The sequence below is a fragment of the Tupaia chinensis genome, unplaced genomic scaffold (genome assembly GCF_000334495.1).
Source record: "Tupaia chinensis unplaced genomic scaffold, TupChi_1.0 Scaffold000126_2, whole genome shotgun sequence".
NCBI classification, from domain to species: Eukaryota; Metazoa; Chordata; class Mammalia; order Scandentia; family Tupaiidae; genus Tupaia; species Tupaia belangeri.
Genome location: NW_006159594.1, coordinates 323,457 through 338,611, shown reverse-complemented (window position 1 = coordinate 338,611; position 15,155 = coordinate 323,457). Strand labels below are relative to the sequence as shown.

The window sequence follows — 15,155 nt, the reverse complement described above, 5'->3', positions numbered from 1 at the left end:
ACCTCCTGATAGACCCTACATATAACACAGCCAAAATGATGGCTAGGACTTCAACCTATAAATTGGGGGTGGGGGCACAAATATTTAGTCCTTAACACTTGGGTTCCGTCTTTTCCTGATTTGCTTTTCTGCAGAGGTGAGTGAGAAGTGAGACTTGCCTCTAGGCTCCAGGTGAATATCTGGGACCATGACAAAATTTGTCCTGTGACACTTACTAACAGGAAGTGTCTGGAGGTGAAGCCCTAGCAAGTGAAAGGCAACAATGGCTTCTATGTCTCTGGAGTGACTGTGGACTCCAATGTGCTTCCCCAGAATCAAGTTCTCAATAGTATTCCTTGAAGGAGATTGTTTTTGTTTTTTTTTTTCCCTGAAAAGTTCAAAGATGATGTTTTCTTTTTTTTGAGAGGTTTGTGCTATAGGGCATGTACGCTCACCAGAAAGACAGAGGGAAACAGAGAGACAGAAAGCGAAAAATCACCCCCCAGAGGGGATGGCCACATCGTAATCCCTTCTCTTCCATTCTCCTCTTTGGATCTTGGGCACACACACACTTGTGCCTGCTGTGAGTTTAAGCCACTGGATTTGGGATTCGAACTGCGGTCAGCTACATGGGAGTCCAGTGGCATAGCTATTACGCCAACTGCTGGTCCTGAGATGGTGATTTTCTTCTACCCTTATTGTGATCTGCTGGTCTCTGTGATCTGGGAAGTCAGATCCCCTGTTTTACAAAGTGTTTATGGGATGAGGCATTCATTTCATCTGTGTCTGACAGCATGACCCTGGGTCTGCATCTTGATTACTTTAGTTATATTGGTGTCTCTGACCAATGGTTCAGCCTCACACAGATTTTATTGCACAGGTTAAGTGTCTTTAATTTAAAAGTCTGAAATCCAAACTGTGAAACTTTTTGAGCACCAACATGACACCATGGGTAGAAGATTCCACATCTAACCTCATGAGACAGGTCACAGTCAAAACACTGCAATACAAAAATATTGTATAAAATGACCCTCAGTCTATGTGGATATAGTTTATATGCAACATAAATTAATTTCGTGCTTAGATTTGGGTCCCATCCCAGATATATGTATGTATGTATCATATATATATATGATATATGTCACTATGTGTATGCAAATATACTTAATAAATGCAATCCATAATGTTACTTCATCCTAACAAAAAATACACGAATAAAATAGCATGATTGTATCCATTTTTAAAATAATTATTTTATTTAACTTTATTTATTCATTCATTTATTTATTTTAATTTGACCAGAGAGGGACAGAGTGAGAGAGAAAGTGAGAAAGCAAGCCACCAGGTCCGGGACTTGAATCGCGGTCAGCTGTGTGGGAATCCAGCACCCTTAACCACCATGCCACCTGCTGACCCCGATCGTATCAATTTTATTGATGGGAAATAGAGACTTAGAAAGTTAAAGTTACTGAATTAACATCGCATGTGTTGTAAGAAGCAGAACTGGGACTTACAGTTGCCTATTTACTCTCCGGAACATTTTCCCCTCTCTAAGAAACATGTGGATTGTTTTTTTCTATACTTTTATTCTTATCGGCTATTCAATTAGTACTTTTAAACACTTGCTTTGGGCCAGGACTATACTGGGTGTGGAAGTGGAAGATGAAGGTAAGATCTGATGTTTTCATAGAGAGGTAAAGTGGGAAGCAATTTTTCAAGCTGATAATTCAAAGTAACCAGGGAAATACTGAGACTCAACTATGAATGAAAAGTGCATTCAGAAGAGAAGTGGAGGCCAGTCTATGCGTTATGCATCTATTTCTTTATATCCATCTATCTATCTGTCTATCATCTTCTGACATCTTCTGTCTATATATCATTTATTTACCCACATATCTATCTATTCATTTATTTCTGTAACATAAACTTAGAAAAAAATATGTCAGTGTGTGATAGTATTGCTATTCCAGTACTCATGCACAGCCTTAATATGCCACAAAGAACCCAATAAATGTCTCAGAGTTTCTTCCTATTAACAAGGTAGCTGAATAGCAGAAAAGAAAGAAGTTCCTTGGGACAAAAGAGTCACAACCTTCATTCACAATTATTGAATGAGTCACTGAAATTCATGCTATTTTCATCCCCCTTTGATGTTCTACATACTTAAAGGAAATATAATTACCCAGACAATAACGTCAAATTACATTTGGGATTAATGATAAAGCTTCCCCTTGTATCATCCTTACCCCCATCCCCCTTTTTTTTGCAATGAGACAACTGCATCATTCTCAGGTTTCTTGTTATAGTAAATATCTTCAAGCATCCTGTGTCAACAGAGCACCTGTGACTCAGCTGCAGGTTTGGGGATAGCCCGAGGAGGTCTGAACATCACTGTGCTTCTGCTCCACAGAAGTAGGTGCCTGAGTGGCTGAGTCGGGTGACTGCAATATGAAGGGAGCTTCGCTGCTTTTTCTCATCCAATGTGAACGTCATTTTTTCATGACTTTTCTCCTCTTCTCCACTTTTTCGTAACATCATCAAGAAGCTGAGCCCTTCAGCATCCTTCTGCCTATACCAGTGTAAGGTATACAAAGTCTTTGATGAATTGCAGGTTATGGTGATCTCCTTTCCCTCTTGGACAATCAGTGACTGAGGACTCTGCTCCAGCTCTTGGCTACAGACCCCTGATCAAAGAGACAATGTAAAGAAAATATAGAAGACCCTCTTGAGATTTTCTTGGTGTAGTAGATGATGTTTCTCCCTCTCCCCATGTTCCCCAGGCAGAAGCGTGAACACAGAATATTGTCCACTTTTCAACACCTATTTGGCTCTCAAGAGGGCCTTCTGACATCCCCAGACAGGAGTCAGTCTCTGCCTTTGGGTGTTGTCACCCGAGATACCCGAGCAAGTTTCAGACTAACCACGTACTCACATGGTGCCTGCAACCCCAAGATCACTATGAGTATTTGAAGAAGAGTCTCCATCCCTTGGTTCTTTAGAAAATACAGCCAAATCAAGTTTTTCTGAAAGGACTTCCCTAGCAGAATTGAATGTACTGGTGCACAGGTCTGCACCAATCACAGACCACACCTGGGCTCCTATTTGTTCAGAACTTCACAAACCTAACTGAAATACTTTCCAAACACTGCCACCCTTTGGCCAAAATGAGAACTGTTGAATAAAGTGACTTCTAGAGATTACATAAATGAGGTACTTCTATTTATTGTACTACAGTATGCTGTTTATTATGAGATATGGAAAATCTTACTACTTGGACATGCTTGAGAAAGTATTTTTTTATAACTAAGAGGAAGTGAAAAATTCTATTTCCTACAGTACAGAGTAATTGTTTTTCAACATTTAACTCAGCGTACTTTTATTTACAGACTTTTAAAAAGCTACTTTACCGAGGTCCCATTGCTGTGGCATGGTGTAGTGCATTTTTCCTTATGCCTAAAATGATGCCCTGCAAGGCTGGAAGCCATATGACTGACCATGAGCTTAAAACTCCAGGTTGGTTTGAAAACATATGAGTGCACAGACAGGCACTCAAGGTCCTGAGGAACTGGAGGGCTGAGGGAAGAGGATTGTAGTGTGATAAGACCTTCTAAGGTGCCACTATCTCTATTTCTATCTTATGTGCACATACTATTATTAAAAAAAAACTATTGGGGCACACTTGACATAACAATAAATTGCATATTTTAAAAAAGTTCAATGTGATTATTTTTTGACATGGGTATACAAATAGGAAATCTTCTCCATACTTCCCTGTGTTCTTCTCCTTTGTGCTCCTTTGCTATTCCTCCTATCTTCATTCCTATCACATCCTCCCGACCCTCATTCAGCACTAGGCAAGCTCTGGTATGCGTTTTCTAGGGTCTTATGTAAATAGAACCACATAGTATAAACTATCTCATCTGTTTTTTTTTTCCAGCATATTTATATTGAGATTTTATTAGTTATCTTGGGTTGCCAGTACAAAATACCACAGATAGGGTGGCTTAAGGAACAGAAACTTATTTCTCACAGTTTTGGAGGTTGGTAAGTTCACAATTAAGGTACCAGCCCATTTAATTCCTGATAAGGACTTTCTTCTGGACTTATAGAAGTTTACCTTCTTGCTATGTCTATGCAATCTATGATAAGATTGAGAAAGCTTACTGGTGTCCCTTCTCATAAGGGCACTAATTTCATCATGAGGACCCCACCTTCATGACTTCATCCAACTTTAACTACCTACCAAAGGCTCCATTGCAAATATCATTATATCAGAGGTTAGGACTTCAACCTATGAATAGTAGGGGGGCACACAAAAATTCAGTCCATAACAGATTTATCCATGTTCTGTTTATTGGTTCATTCATTTTGATTGCTATAATATTTTATAGTGTAGCTTCATTTGTTGATGGATGTTTGGGTGATTTCCAATTACTATAATATTTTCCTAGTTACTGTTATGAATATTAATGTGTAAGTGTTTGTATGGACATGAAATTTTATTTCTTTTGGGTTCATACTGAGAAGTGAAATTGCTGAGTTATACCATAGATGCATCTACAATTTTTTAAAAAGAATTATTTCTTTAATTTTGTTTATTATTATTATTATTTAAATTTGCTGTAGGGCACATGCACTAACCAGAGAAAGAGAGAAAGTAAGAAAGCAAGTTGCCAGGTCCAAGAGTCAAACTTGTGGTCTGGCCATATGGAAGTCCAGCATCCCAACCACCACGCCACCTGCATATTCAACTTTTTAAGAAACAGAAGGATTGTTTTCTGAAGTGGTTGTATCATTTGCACTCCTGATATAATGTTTGAATGTTCCAATTGCTCTGTAATCTCATCAGTACTTGGTATGGTCAGTCATTTTAATTTTAGCCACTCTATTAGATATGTAGCGGTAGCTCATTGTTCTAATTTGCATTTTTCTTATACCTAAAACGATGCCAAGAGCATTTTGTGTACTTATTTAATATATGCAGGTCTTCTTTGGTGAAGTTTTTTTTCCAAATCATTGGCCCAATTGGAGAGAGGGGACAAAACACCACCTCTCCTCCCTATGGGGCAAGATCAGTTAATCCCTTTGCTTCCATTTCTCTCCAATCCCCTCTTCTCCATCTGATCAGGATTTGGGGCATGCACACACATGTGCCTGGTGTATTTTTCAAGCTGCCAGGGCTGGTATTTGAATTGCGGCTGATCCTTTGTAATCCAGCTCTCTTAACTCCTGCACTATGGGGCTGGCCGTGTAGTCCCGTTTACTTGTGCTCTTTATTTCTGATATTATTTCCTCTCATATGAATAAATTCCTTTAGAACTTACCAGAAGGCAAATTTGACAATGGATTCTCAGTCTTTGTTTATATGAGAATGACTTTATTTTTCCTTCAGAGGGGAAATTTTTTCCTGAGTAGCTTCTGGGTTAGGCAAATGATTAACGTTGGAAAAGAACACCTTTCTCTGAGATCTGGCCTAGTTGATAAAGGATCTTAGTAGTGTGTTAGTTTGCTAGAGTTTCTATAACAGTACCACAAACTGGCTTTAAAGAAACAGAAATTTATGTCTCACAGGCCTGGAGGCTGCAAGTCCAAAATCAAATGATTAGCAAAGCTATTTTTTTTCTGAGGCTATGAGGAAAGAATCTGTTAGAAGTCTCTGTCCTGGGCGAGATAGGTATCACCTGTATTTCCAGCTTCATGTTCACACGGCATTCTCCCAGTGTGTGTGTCAATCTCCAAATTCTCCCTTTTAATAAGGGGACTAGTCCTACTAGATTAGAATCCACCCTGCTGACCTCATGCTAACTTGATCGATTGTCTCTGTTAAAGATCCTGTCTTCAGATCAGGCTATGTCCGGATGTACTGGGAGTTAGGACTACAGCTTAATTTTGGAAAGGGGACGTAATTGAGGATACGACAACCGTTCTTTTTGGATAAACTTCCCTTTTGGTAGTCACATTTAGATAACCACAGACCATTTTAAGGGACATTTCAAGACTCAATGACACCTTCTTTTATATATCATCTGCCCAAAATTATGTATGCCATCTCTTGGTACCTGTTATTCTATCACTAGAATTATTTGATTGAAAAAAGCAGAATTCTGAGATAACTTCAGAAACATCCACTCTGTTTACATAAGAGGAGTAATAATAGCAGTCACTGAAATACTTGGTGAATTTGTTTACCAAATAAGCTCTGGTATAGGAAAGCTAGTGGGGGAACCCCTCTCTCTCTCTGTGAGTGAGAGAGAGAGAGAGAGAGAGAGAGAGAGAGAGATCAACCTATTACAAACAGTTAGAGTTTCTTTTATTATTATTTTGATCCAGGAGTCTATATTTTATTTTTAAATTCTCTTTGTATGGCGTCCAGTCTACAGGCAAAATACAGAATTGTAAATGCTATTATTGATGTCAAGAGTCTTGTCTCCCTTTATTAAACCCTAGCTTGGCTTTCACTTAGTCCATACAAGATGACTAACTGACTATTCTTGATTAGAAGAAAACATTGGAATTTTGATTTATCAACTTGGAATGAGAAAAGTGTGCCTTACAGGACATAGATTTGATAATATGAAAATAAAAATACCCCTGATAAAAATCGAATCAATACATTTGATAGATACACTATAGGCCGTCACTCTTCAATGGCAGTGCAGCCTGAAGCTCGCCGAGCTCCAGCAGAAGGAGAAGGAAGGTAAGTGAGGAGTGTCTGTACCGTGGCTGGTACAAAGCATCCTGCAAATCAACCTGCGGTAAATCACCCAGGAAACAACTGGCTATGAAAGCCATGCGCAAGAGTGCGCCCTCTACTGGAGACTGGAGAGGTGAAGACACCTCATCATTTCAGGCCTCGTACTGTGACACTCTGTGAAATTACACATTCATAGATCTTTAGAATGATCTTTAGAACCACACAAGGCTGGAGGAATTTAGACGTTGTTATCAGAAGTCCACTGAACTTCTGACTTGCAAACTTCTTTTCCTGCATCTGTTGTGAGAAATTGCTCAGGACTTCAAAACAGATCTGTGTTTCCAGAGTGCAGCTATTAGTACTTTGCGGGAGGCAAGCGAGGCCAATCTGGTTGGCCTTTTTGAAAATATCAACGTGTGTGCTACCCATGCCAAACAAATAACTATTACGTCAAAAAAATCCAGCTAGTGTGCTGCGTTTGTGGAGGACATGTTTAAGAATCCACATTGATGGGGAACATTTCACTCTCAAAAATGTGTCTATTGCTTCTTTCTGTTGTTGATAGTTCTGAATGTTAGATATTTTTCTCCATGGGGTCAAAAAGAACCTAAGGATGTGATTGCAAGTGAAAAACACGGGGCAGAGATCAGGTATTGGCAGTTTTTCCATTCTCATTTGTCTGTAAATTTTAATATTCAATAAATGAGGGAATTAAAAGCATTAATGTAAGTAAACATTTTTGGTGGAGAAATTTCAGCAGTGCAACTTTGTAACAATTTATAAATAAACTTGCTACATTTTTCTAGACAATGCCAGCATTTGAATTTGGATTTTTTTTTCCAGCATGCCTTTATTGACCATAACAAGAATTAACATCTAGTTGCCATCTGTAAACTGTGCACAATTCCTTTATCTGATAACAAAGTAAGAGTTTAAACCTAAAGCACTTAAAAGAATGTCTGGCATATCAGTGGTCAAAATTATAGTCATTATTTTTATCATTACAATAGATTCCTTCAAGTATATATTTAATAACATGGGGATAATGATCAAAGGATAAAAGAAACAGGAGGAAATGACAAGAACAGAAAGAGGGGTAAAAACAGAGAAAGTGAAGTTACTTTCTGGTTTATTAACTCTCCACTATCCTTGATAATTTATAAAACTGGATAGAGGGTAGATCACTCCCACCCAGAGTTCTGGACCTGAAGATGGAAGTGTTATGGGGCAAACAAGCCCTGACATGTAATTGTGACACTGCTAGAGTAGTAGTCTTTAATGAATCACTTATAACCTTCCCTTTTAAGTTTCAGCAAAAGTCAATAGGGTCAGATTCAAACTCAATGGTCAGGGGCTTAGTAATTTTGTTAGCTTGCAGGTGTTACTTGAGATGCTATAATATTTTTCAACTAATATTTTATAAGACAGCATTTGGACTTTTAAAAACAAGTAAATTTCTCTGGCATTTGGTAGAAAGTAGACGAATATGGAGGAGTTATTGCTAAGTAAAGCAATCCAGATTATGAAAGAGAGGCATGGTATGCCCCTACTACCAGATTATGAAAGAGAGGCATGGTATGTCCCTACTAAATATACACTGAAGGTCTGCACTCTATGGCAGAAACTCAAAGACTACAGTTATTAACCATGGAGAGCAACTCTGGATACTAGAGACAGTGTGGGAGGAGGGTAGAAAATGGAGGAAGGTGAGAGGGAGAGGATAAATAGGAAAAAGAAAGAAGCCAAAATTTAAGGGACACAAAAATGGAAAATTATCTGCTGATAATAATGGGTATGGTAATACCTTTGACTGGACTATATACCATGTATTCATGCTAGGAAAATTCATTTTGTATTCTATAATGATACACAGTGATTGAATGTAAAGTAAAAATGAAAACAAAATGAGTATATTTTTTAAAAAAGTATTTGTATTTATTAAATTTACAATCAGAATGGAACATCTCCTAAGTCATGAGTTTCCTGAGGAGAAAAAAAAATCCAACACAAAGCAAATGAGTTTCCTGTCCCAACTCTTCCACAGTGCACTGCTAAGGAAGTTCCCACTTCAAGAACAGTTGAAGTCCTTTCTAGTTCAGAAGGGTAGACATTTGGTAGTAGGAACAACTTTTTCATCTATTAATTGGAATGCATGGTCATTTGTGAAAGTCTTTTCCATTTTCAAACATAGTCTCTGTACCCCAGCCTGTGAAGCAGCAGACACTGTTGGGAGTTCAAGGGTACTATCTGTATCCCATCAGATGCATGGGCTCTGATCAGCAAGAAGCTCAACCAGTGTGGAGGACCAGAGTTCAGCTGTCTGGGGCACTGTGGAGTTGCTTGTCTAACTTTTCTAACATTAATTATAACCATAGATGTGCCCTTTTCTTGGTATTCTAATCCCATTGGAGACTTTTCATTAAGACCTTGTTCCTTTGTACACATTTCGGGTACATATTGTCCTCCAGATGTGGGAGTGGGAAATTGTATGCCGGAAGTAGGAAGGGTGCACACACTCTCCCCCTTTGCTTCTCAAGAACCCAAGTTTGTCCAGTATGAAACTGCAGGTGATTCCAACTGCCTGTGTTTGCAGGGAGACTTCTCCCTTGGACTACATAATACCCTGACAACATAGGCCTCTTGCAAGGATTCCACAGCCTCTGATTCTGCTGCTCCATGTTTCCAGCCACAGATGCAACTCTGGCCCAGGCCAGTACAGCCTCTGAGGCAGAGGTTGTCACCTCAATTGTATTAACTCCCTCGAGGAGAGCTGCAGACTCTTCAAGGTTAGGCAAAGCTTCTGCAGGTAGAGGAGCCACTTCTGGAGGGTTAGTCCTTTCCTAACACATCCCTTCCTGAGGACTTTCTGCAGATGCTTTCCCTCTGCCCACCTTTAATATTTAATGTAGGAATATCCTTTTGATTTGGATAGCATAGGCTCACAGTCTCCCATATGCATCTAATTTCTGGCCTTTGGAATTGAACTTTAATTGGTGGCATCAAGCCTGCAAAATGCCTCAGTGAAGCCAGTTGACCGGTGGCAGTTTAGAGGGTAAGGGGGGAATTGGCATCTTTTTCTGAGGCTGTACGCTGCTGTCGTTGCATTATGCCCTCTCCTTTAGACAGGAAGCTGTGTCATCCTTCACATATCTTTTTCATTTTTTCCCTTTTGCTGAGGTTCTTGGTACTCCTGTAGATGTGCTTGGCTGACTGGAAGCCCACTGTTGCTCTTCAGTTTCTACAGACACTTGTTCATGCATAGGTTTTCCACATTATTCCCTTGACTTCTCTGTGGATTTCCAATTCGGCTTCTAGGAATGTATTTAATTTCCTTGCCTCTTGCATGCTCCATACTCAGAAAGTAGACCAGATTGATAAAGAAAAATTCTTCTCACTTCCCAAACGTCCCATTGACCTTGATTCAAAGTGATTAAATGTTTTATTGATGACAACTACATGGTATTCTTATCATCCATTTATTATACTTTTCTGTCATTCTACATTCAAGTACATGTTTTTAATGTGTGTCTTCTATGCTCTTCCCATAACTTTGTTATTAAATTAAAAAGGCAATATATTAGAAAAAGTACATACAATAAATGTAATAGGCAAAGTGATACATATATTATTAAAAGGAATTCTTATAAATAAACAAGAAAAAGTCTATTTGAAACTGCTTGAATAATGCTATTCAGCATGCTATAAAAATGGAATCACAAGGACCAACACATAAGGAAAGCTGTTCAGCAGCACAAGTAATTACAAAAATGCAGATGAAAATACCAATGAAATACTTTCAGGGCCAGCAGATGGCATAATAATTATGTTGCTGTACTCCCACGAACATGACCTTGATTCAAGTCCTGGATCTGGAGGCTTTAAACTCATACTAGGCACATGTGCATGCAAGCCAAAATCCCAAAAAGAGAATGGGAGAGAAGGGACTGCATTGTGGCCACACCTTCCAGGAGGTGATTTTTTGCTTTCTGTCTCTCTCTCTCTGTTTCTCTAGCGAGTGCACATGAACAACAAACTCTCCAAATCCAAAAACAGGTGGGAACCAGCAGTTAGCGTAATGGCTATGTCGCTTGACTCTCACGTAGTCAACTGCGGTTCGCGTCCTGGACCCGGTGGCTTAGATCTCACACCGGGCACGTGTGCGTGCGTGCCCAAGATCCCAAGAGGAGAATGGAGGAGAAGGGATTGCGGCGTGACCATTCTCCCTGGGGGGTGATTTCTCGCTTTCTATCTCTATGTCTCTCTCTGCCTGTCTGGCGAGCGCACGTGCCCTATAGTGAAAAAACCTCTCCAAAAAAAAAAAAAATTACTTTCGGTTATCTAAAATCTAAAAGGATTGATAACGGTGTTAACTGTTAACTAAGATGAAAGGAAATAGGTTTTCCTTGCTGTGTTGCTGGCAGTGTAGATTGTTAGGGCCATTTCAGAATGTAATTTTTCAATACTTGTGAAAATATAAAAAAGGTATATACTTTAGCACGACAACTCAACTTCTAGGACTGTACATAATTCTGGTTATATACATTCCCACACATATACACACCTCAATTTTTTTTTAATTAAAAGAAAAATATATGTGATACAATCCAATTTATGTAATAAAATTGGGTAGGTCTTTATGAGTATTCATGTAAACGAAAATGAATGTGCTGGTCAGGACACACCTCAGACTGCCAAAATGGGTTATTACAGGAGCTGGAGAGGAGATAGGATGGGGGTGGGGAGCCATTTCTGGGCTTTCAGGGCTCACTCTATGCATTCATGTAATACCTTGAGTCTTTCGCAAGGAAGAGACACTGAGTATTTTTGTGTAATGATACATACTTTAGTATAGAGTTTAAAATAAAATGAATACCCACATATCAGTTCCTTTTTCACTCCTTTCGAAAAATCATCTGTATCCAAAAGATGAGCAGCAAAGAAAATTTTTCTGAAGAGCAAATGAATCAATTTCTGAAATTCATTTCAATTCTGGAGAGATCATTTGGAAGGAGTAAAATAAGTGATAGCCAGAGTCAGGCCCTTCCTTGGGTCCAAAAAGAAAGCCTTTGGAACAACCAAATGGTTATTCTCACTTTTTTTACTGAGACCCACGCAGGTAGCAACATGTGACTAAAAGGTATAATCCTGGCAAATTCTCATTTTCCTCTCCTTTTTACTGCAGGATTACAATAGTGGCTCTTAGTCTCCTCATAATCTCCTCAGTCCTTTCAATGCTAGCTCTTTCCCCTCAGCCTCTTCATTCCATTAATCCTCTCCTCCTTGAATTCCTCACTATCCTCTTTTTACTTCTTTCCCCTTCTTTCTCGGTTACTTTTCTTTTTCCTCTTTTGAGCTTCTGCTCGTTCTTGTGCAGCGGCCTCTTTAGATGGCTGTTGCTGTTTCCCTTCCCCTGCGGGGAGATATTGCACAGGTGCAGCCCCGTCTGTCCCAGTGTGTGTCTCTCACCATGCAGTAGTACACGGCAGTGTCTCTCAGAGTGACACGGGGCAGGATCAAGATACTGAACTTTCTGTCAGCAGCGATGACCAGAGAGGCCATTCCATTGGTCTCATTGTTTTTCAGACCACGAATCACAAACTCAGGAGCTTGTTGGGGAGCCTGTCGATACCAGTGTATGTACTCACTTCCACTGATAGTGGAGTGGTTACAGGGCAAGTGCACAGGTTCTTCTTCAGCACTCTTCACTGAAGTTGGCTGTGTGGTTTTAGCATCACCCATAATACCTGAGAGGTTGAGAAATAACAGATTAGCTCTGGATTGTCACATCTTGGTGCATCTAAAGGCCGGCTCACACATACTCTCAGAACTCTCTTTCTTGGTGCTGCTCGAGAGTTTTTCACATATGATTTCCAAGACAAGAGAAATATTGTTGGTGTTTATTCCTTAGTTACCTAGAGCCGTAAAACCAGAGATAAATAGCCCACTTTCCCTAACCTTTAATCTCAGAAGCCCTAAACCCCTTAAGACTTGAAAGCTGTGGGACCCAAGGAATCTTTTGTGAATAGTGGATAAGATCACTGATGCTCAGACTTTTAGAAACACACAGAGATACAAAGTATTTCCAGCAGTTTGGAAAACCACAGTTGGAGAAATAGAGGCAGAAGATATCTCTTCTTTGTCTTTAGCCACAAAAGCCTTCCTTTCTTAGGCCCAGAAACTTACCGAAAGTCCAGAGAACAGTACATGCTGTCACCAACTTCATAGCTCAAGTGCAAGCTGAGATTCCAAACCTCTGAGCTCAGAATCTGTGTCTGACCTTAGGTTGGGGGAGGTCTCAGATAACAAAGCAGCTGCCACCAGCTCAGCCCTGCAGCAGGAAGTGTCTCTTCTGTTCCTTCCCAGCATAGCATCAGCTAAAGGCAGAACGGTTTCGTCATCAGGTCAATCTCCATCCTCAGGTTTAAATGTGAATTTAAAAAGAGGGTAAGTATGCTTTCTCAGTATTTGGCCATAATTCAGAAAGTTCTCATTTGGGTCGTTTTCAAGGTTCAAACTCAAGTAGGCTGTATCTGAATGAGTAAAACCATTCACTAGATTATTCCTCTTTTATTTACAGTAAAGGTAAAACCACTACCTGGTTTGATACTCCATTGATCTGGAAGCAAATGCCCTTTAATCCAAGAAGTCTAAGTCGAGGTCTGTGCTGTAAGGAGAAGAGAATTCCTGTCCATATTCCCAGCTAGAGCAAGTAAATTTCGGAAGCAGTAATAAGTAATTTAATTTCAAAAAGTTAGAAATTTTTTATAATTTTTTCTAAAATGATACATATATATATATATATGCCATAATTTAAATGAAAAAGCAAATGATACTGTAAAAGACAATTAGTTTTTTAGTTGTATAATATTGCTGTGCTTAGTGTGACAAGAGAAGATAAAGTTAGAACCCAGGTTAAAAAACAAATATCCTGGTATTGAATTGCCTGCCCATCTTGGCTCCTGAAATGCTATCTTAAGTGTTTTTCTAGATGGACATTGCCTGGTTTCTCTGAGCGTGAGACAGGAGCCAGCGACTTAAATGGTACTTCCTCCTACCCCACGTGAGTCCCGCTGTGACACGTTTTCTCACGTTTCTCCATGCCCATGCCTGGGAGTAGTGTGCATGGAGAACACAGAGGAGAAAAGAAGAGAAGGAAGAGATGTAAGAGATCTGGAAAGGGAAATAAATGAAGTTATTTAATAAGAGGGGTAGAGGTAGCACTAAGCTTGAAGGAATTTCTCTAGTTATTCTAAATTAAGAAGTTATTAAAGAAAAGGAAAGAAATAAAATTACAATGAATTATCCTTCCCTGCAACAATAACCAACCTTGTCAGTCCACCCTAGTAACAACTACCTGTCTAATTAAAAGTGGGCTATGTAAAAAATCACTGCTCTTCTTCCATGCGCCGTCAGCTCTTTGCTTTGCATTTGGGAAGGGTCTTACATGTGTCCTTGAAGCTCTGCATACTGACGATGAGATTGTAAAGTTGAAGATGACAAAGGGGAAAAATATGTTGTTTTTACAATGGCAATTTATCCCTCTTCCTGGAAGGAGCTTGGGTTTGCAACTGTAACAGCCCCATCTTGTGACTGTAAATATGAACTCCTTGACTTTAAAAATCAAGTCAGGCACAATCTTTCAAGGTTTGTCTTTCAGATCTAAAGTTAGATACCTCAGCTACGCTATATCCCTCTAGTGGCAAAGCTCAATAAAGGGCTTCCCACACGGACCATAATGGTCTAAGATCGAATTTTGCCCCTTTGGGATTTTAGAACTATTACTCATGTGGTGTTTCCTCAATGATCTTATTACTCTCTGTGGTATCTTGTTCTTCCCAAGTTTGAAGGCAGTCCCGAAGCTCACATTATTCATCGTGCAGCACAGGCTCTGGCACAGATTCAGTACTCAGTATAATGTGTTGGGTGAGTATTAATTAATATGAGTGGGAGAAGTTATGGGAAATGATTCTTAAACTTTTTCAAAATAAAAACTCTTAATGTTCTGGGAAAGAAACTGAGCAAAAATATCGAACAGAGGGACCAGTAGATGGCATAATGGTTGCATCTCTGGACTCACATAGTCGACCGCAGTTGGAGTCCTGGACCCAGAGGCTTAAAACTCATGCCGGGTACATGTGCATGTGTGCCCAAGGTCCTGAGAGGAGAATGGAGGAAAAGGGATTGTGGCATGGCCATCTCCCATGGAGGATGATTTCACTTTGTGTCTCTCTGTCTTTGCCTCTCTGGTGAGCTCACATGCCCTATAGCAAAAATCTCACATATGTGTGTGTGTGTGTGTGTGTGTGTGTGTATTAGAGATTTTTTTTTTTATATCCAGCAGGAAAAGTAAATGCAAGATCTGATATGTGGGCCAAGATAAAAAAGATGACACAATCCTCATTATTCATATTCCAAAAAAAAAAAAAAAAAAGAAAAACAATTTACATATTTGGGATAGAAAAAGCCAGGTTATGAGAATATG

The 15,155-nt window shown here is 39.5% G+C and overlaps 2 gene segments (V, D, J or C); both read right to left on the bottom strand.

Moving 5' to 3' along the window:
* Nucleotides 1–2,272: 2,272 nt before the first annotated feature.
* On the bottom strand, nt 2,273–3,030 carry LOC106734479 (T cell receptor alpha variable 34-like). The segment is given in 2 exon segments: nt 2,273–2,663; nt 2,912–3,030. Coding segments are annotated over 2 exon segments (348 nt in total).
* Nucleotides 3,031–11,715: 8,685 nt separating this feature from the next.
* On the bottom strand, nt 11,716–12,997 carry LOC114007103 (T cell receptor alpha variable 26-2-like). The segment is given in 2 exon segments: nt 11,716–12,417; nt 12,857–12,997. Coding segments are annotated over 2 exon segments (402 nt in total).
* Between the last annotated feature and the right edge of the window lie 2,158 nt (nt 12,998–15,155).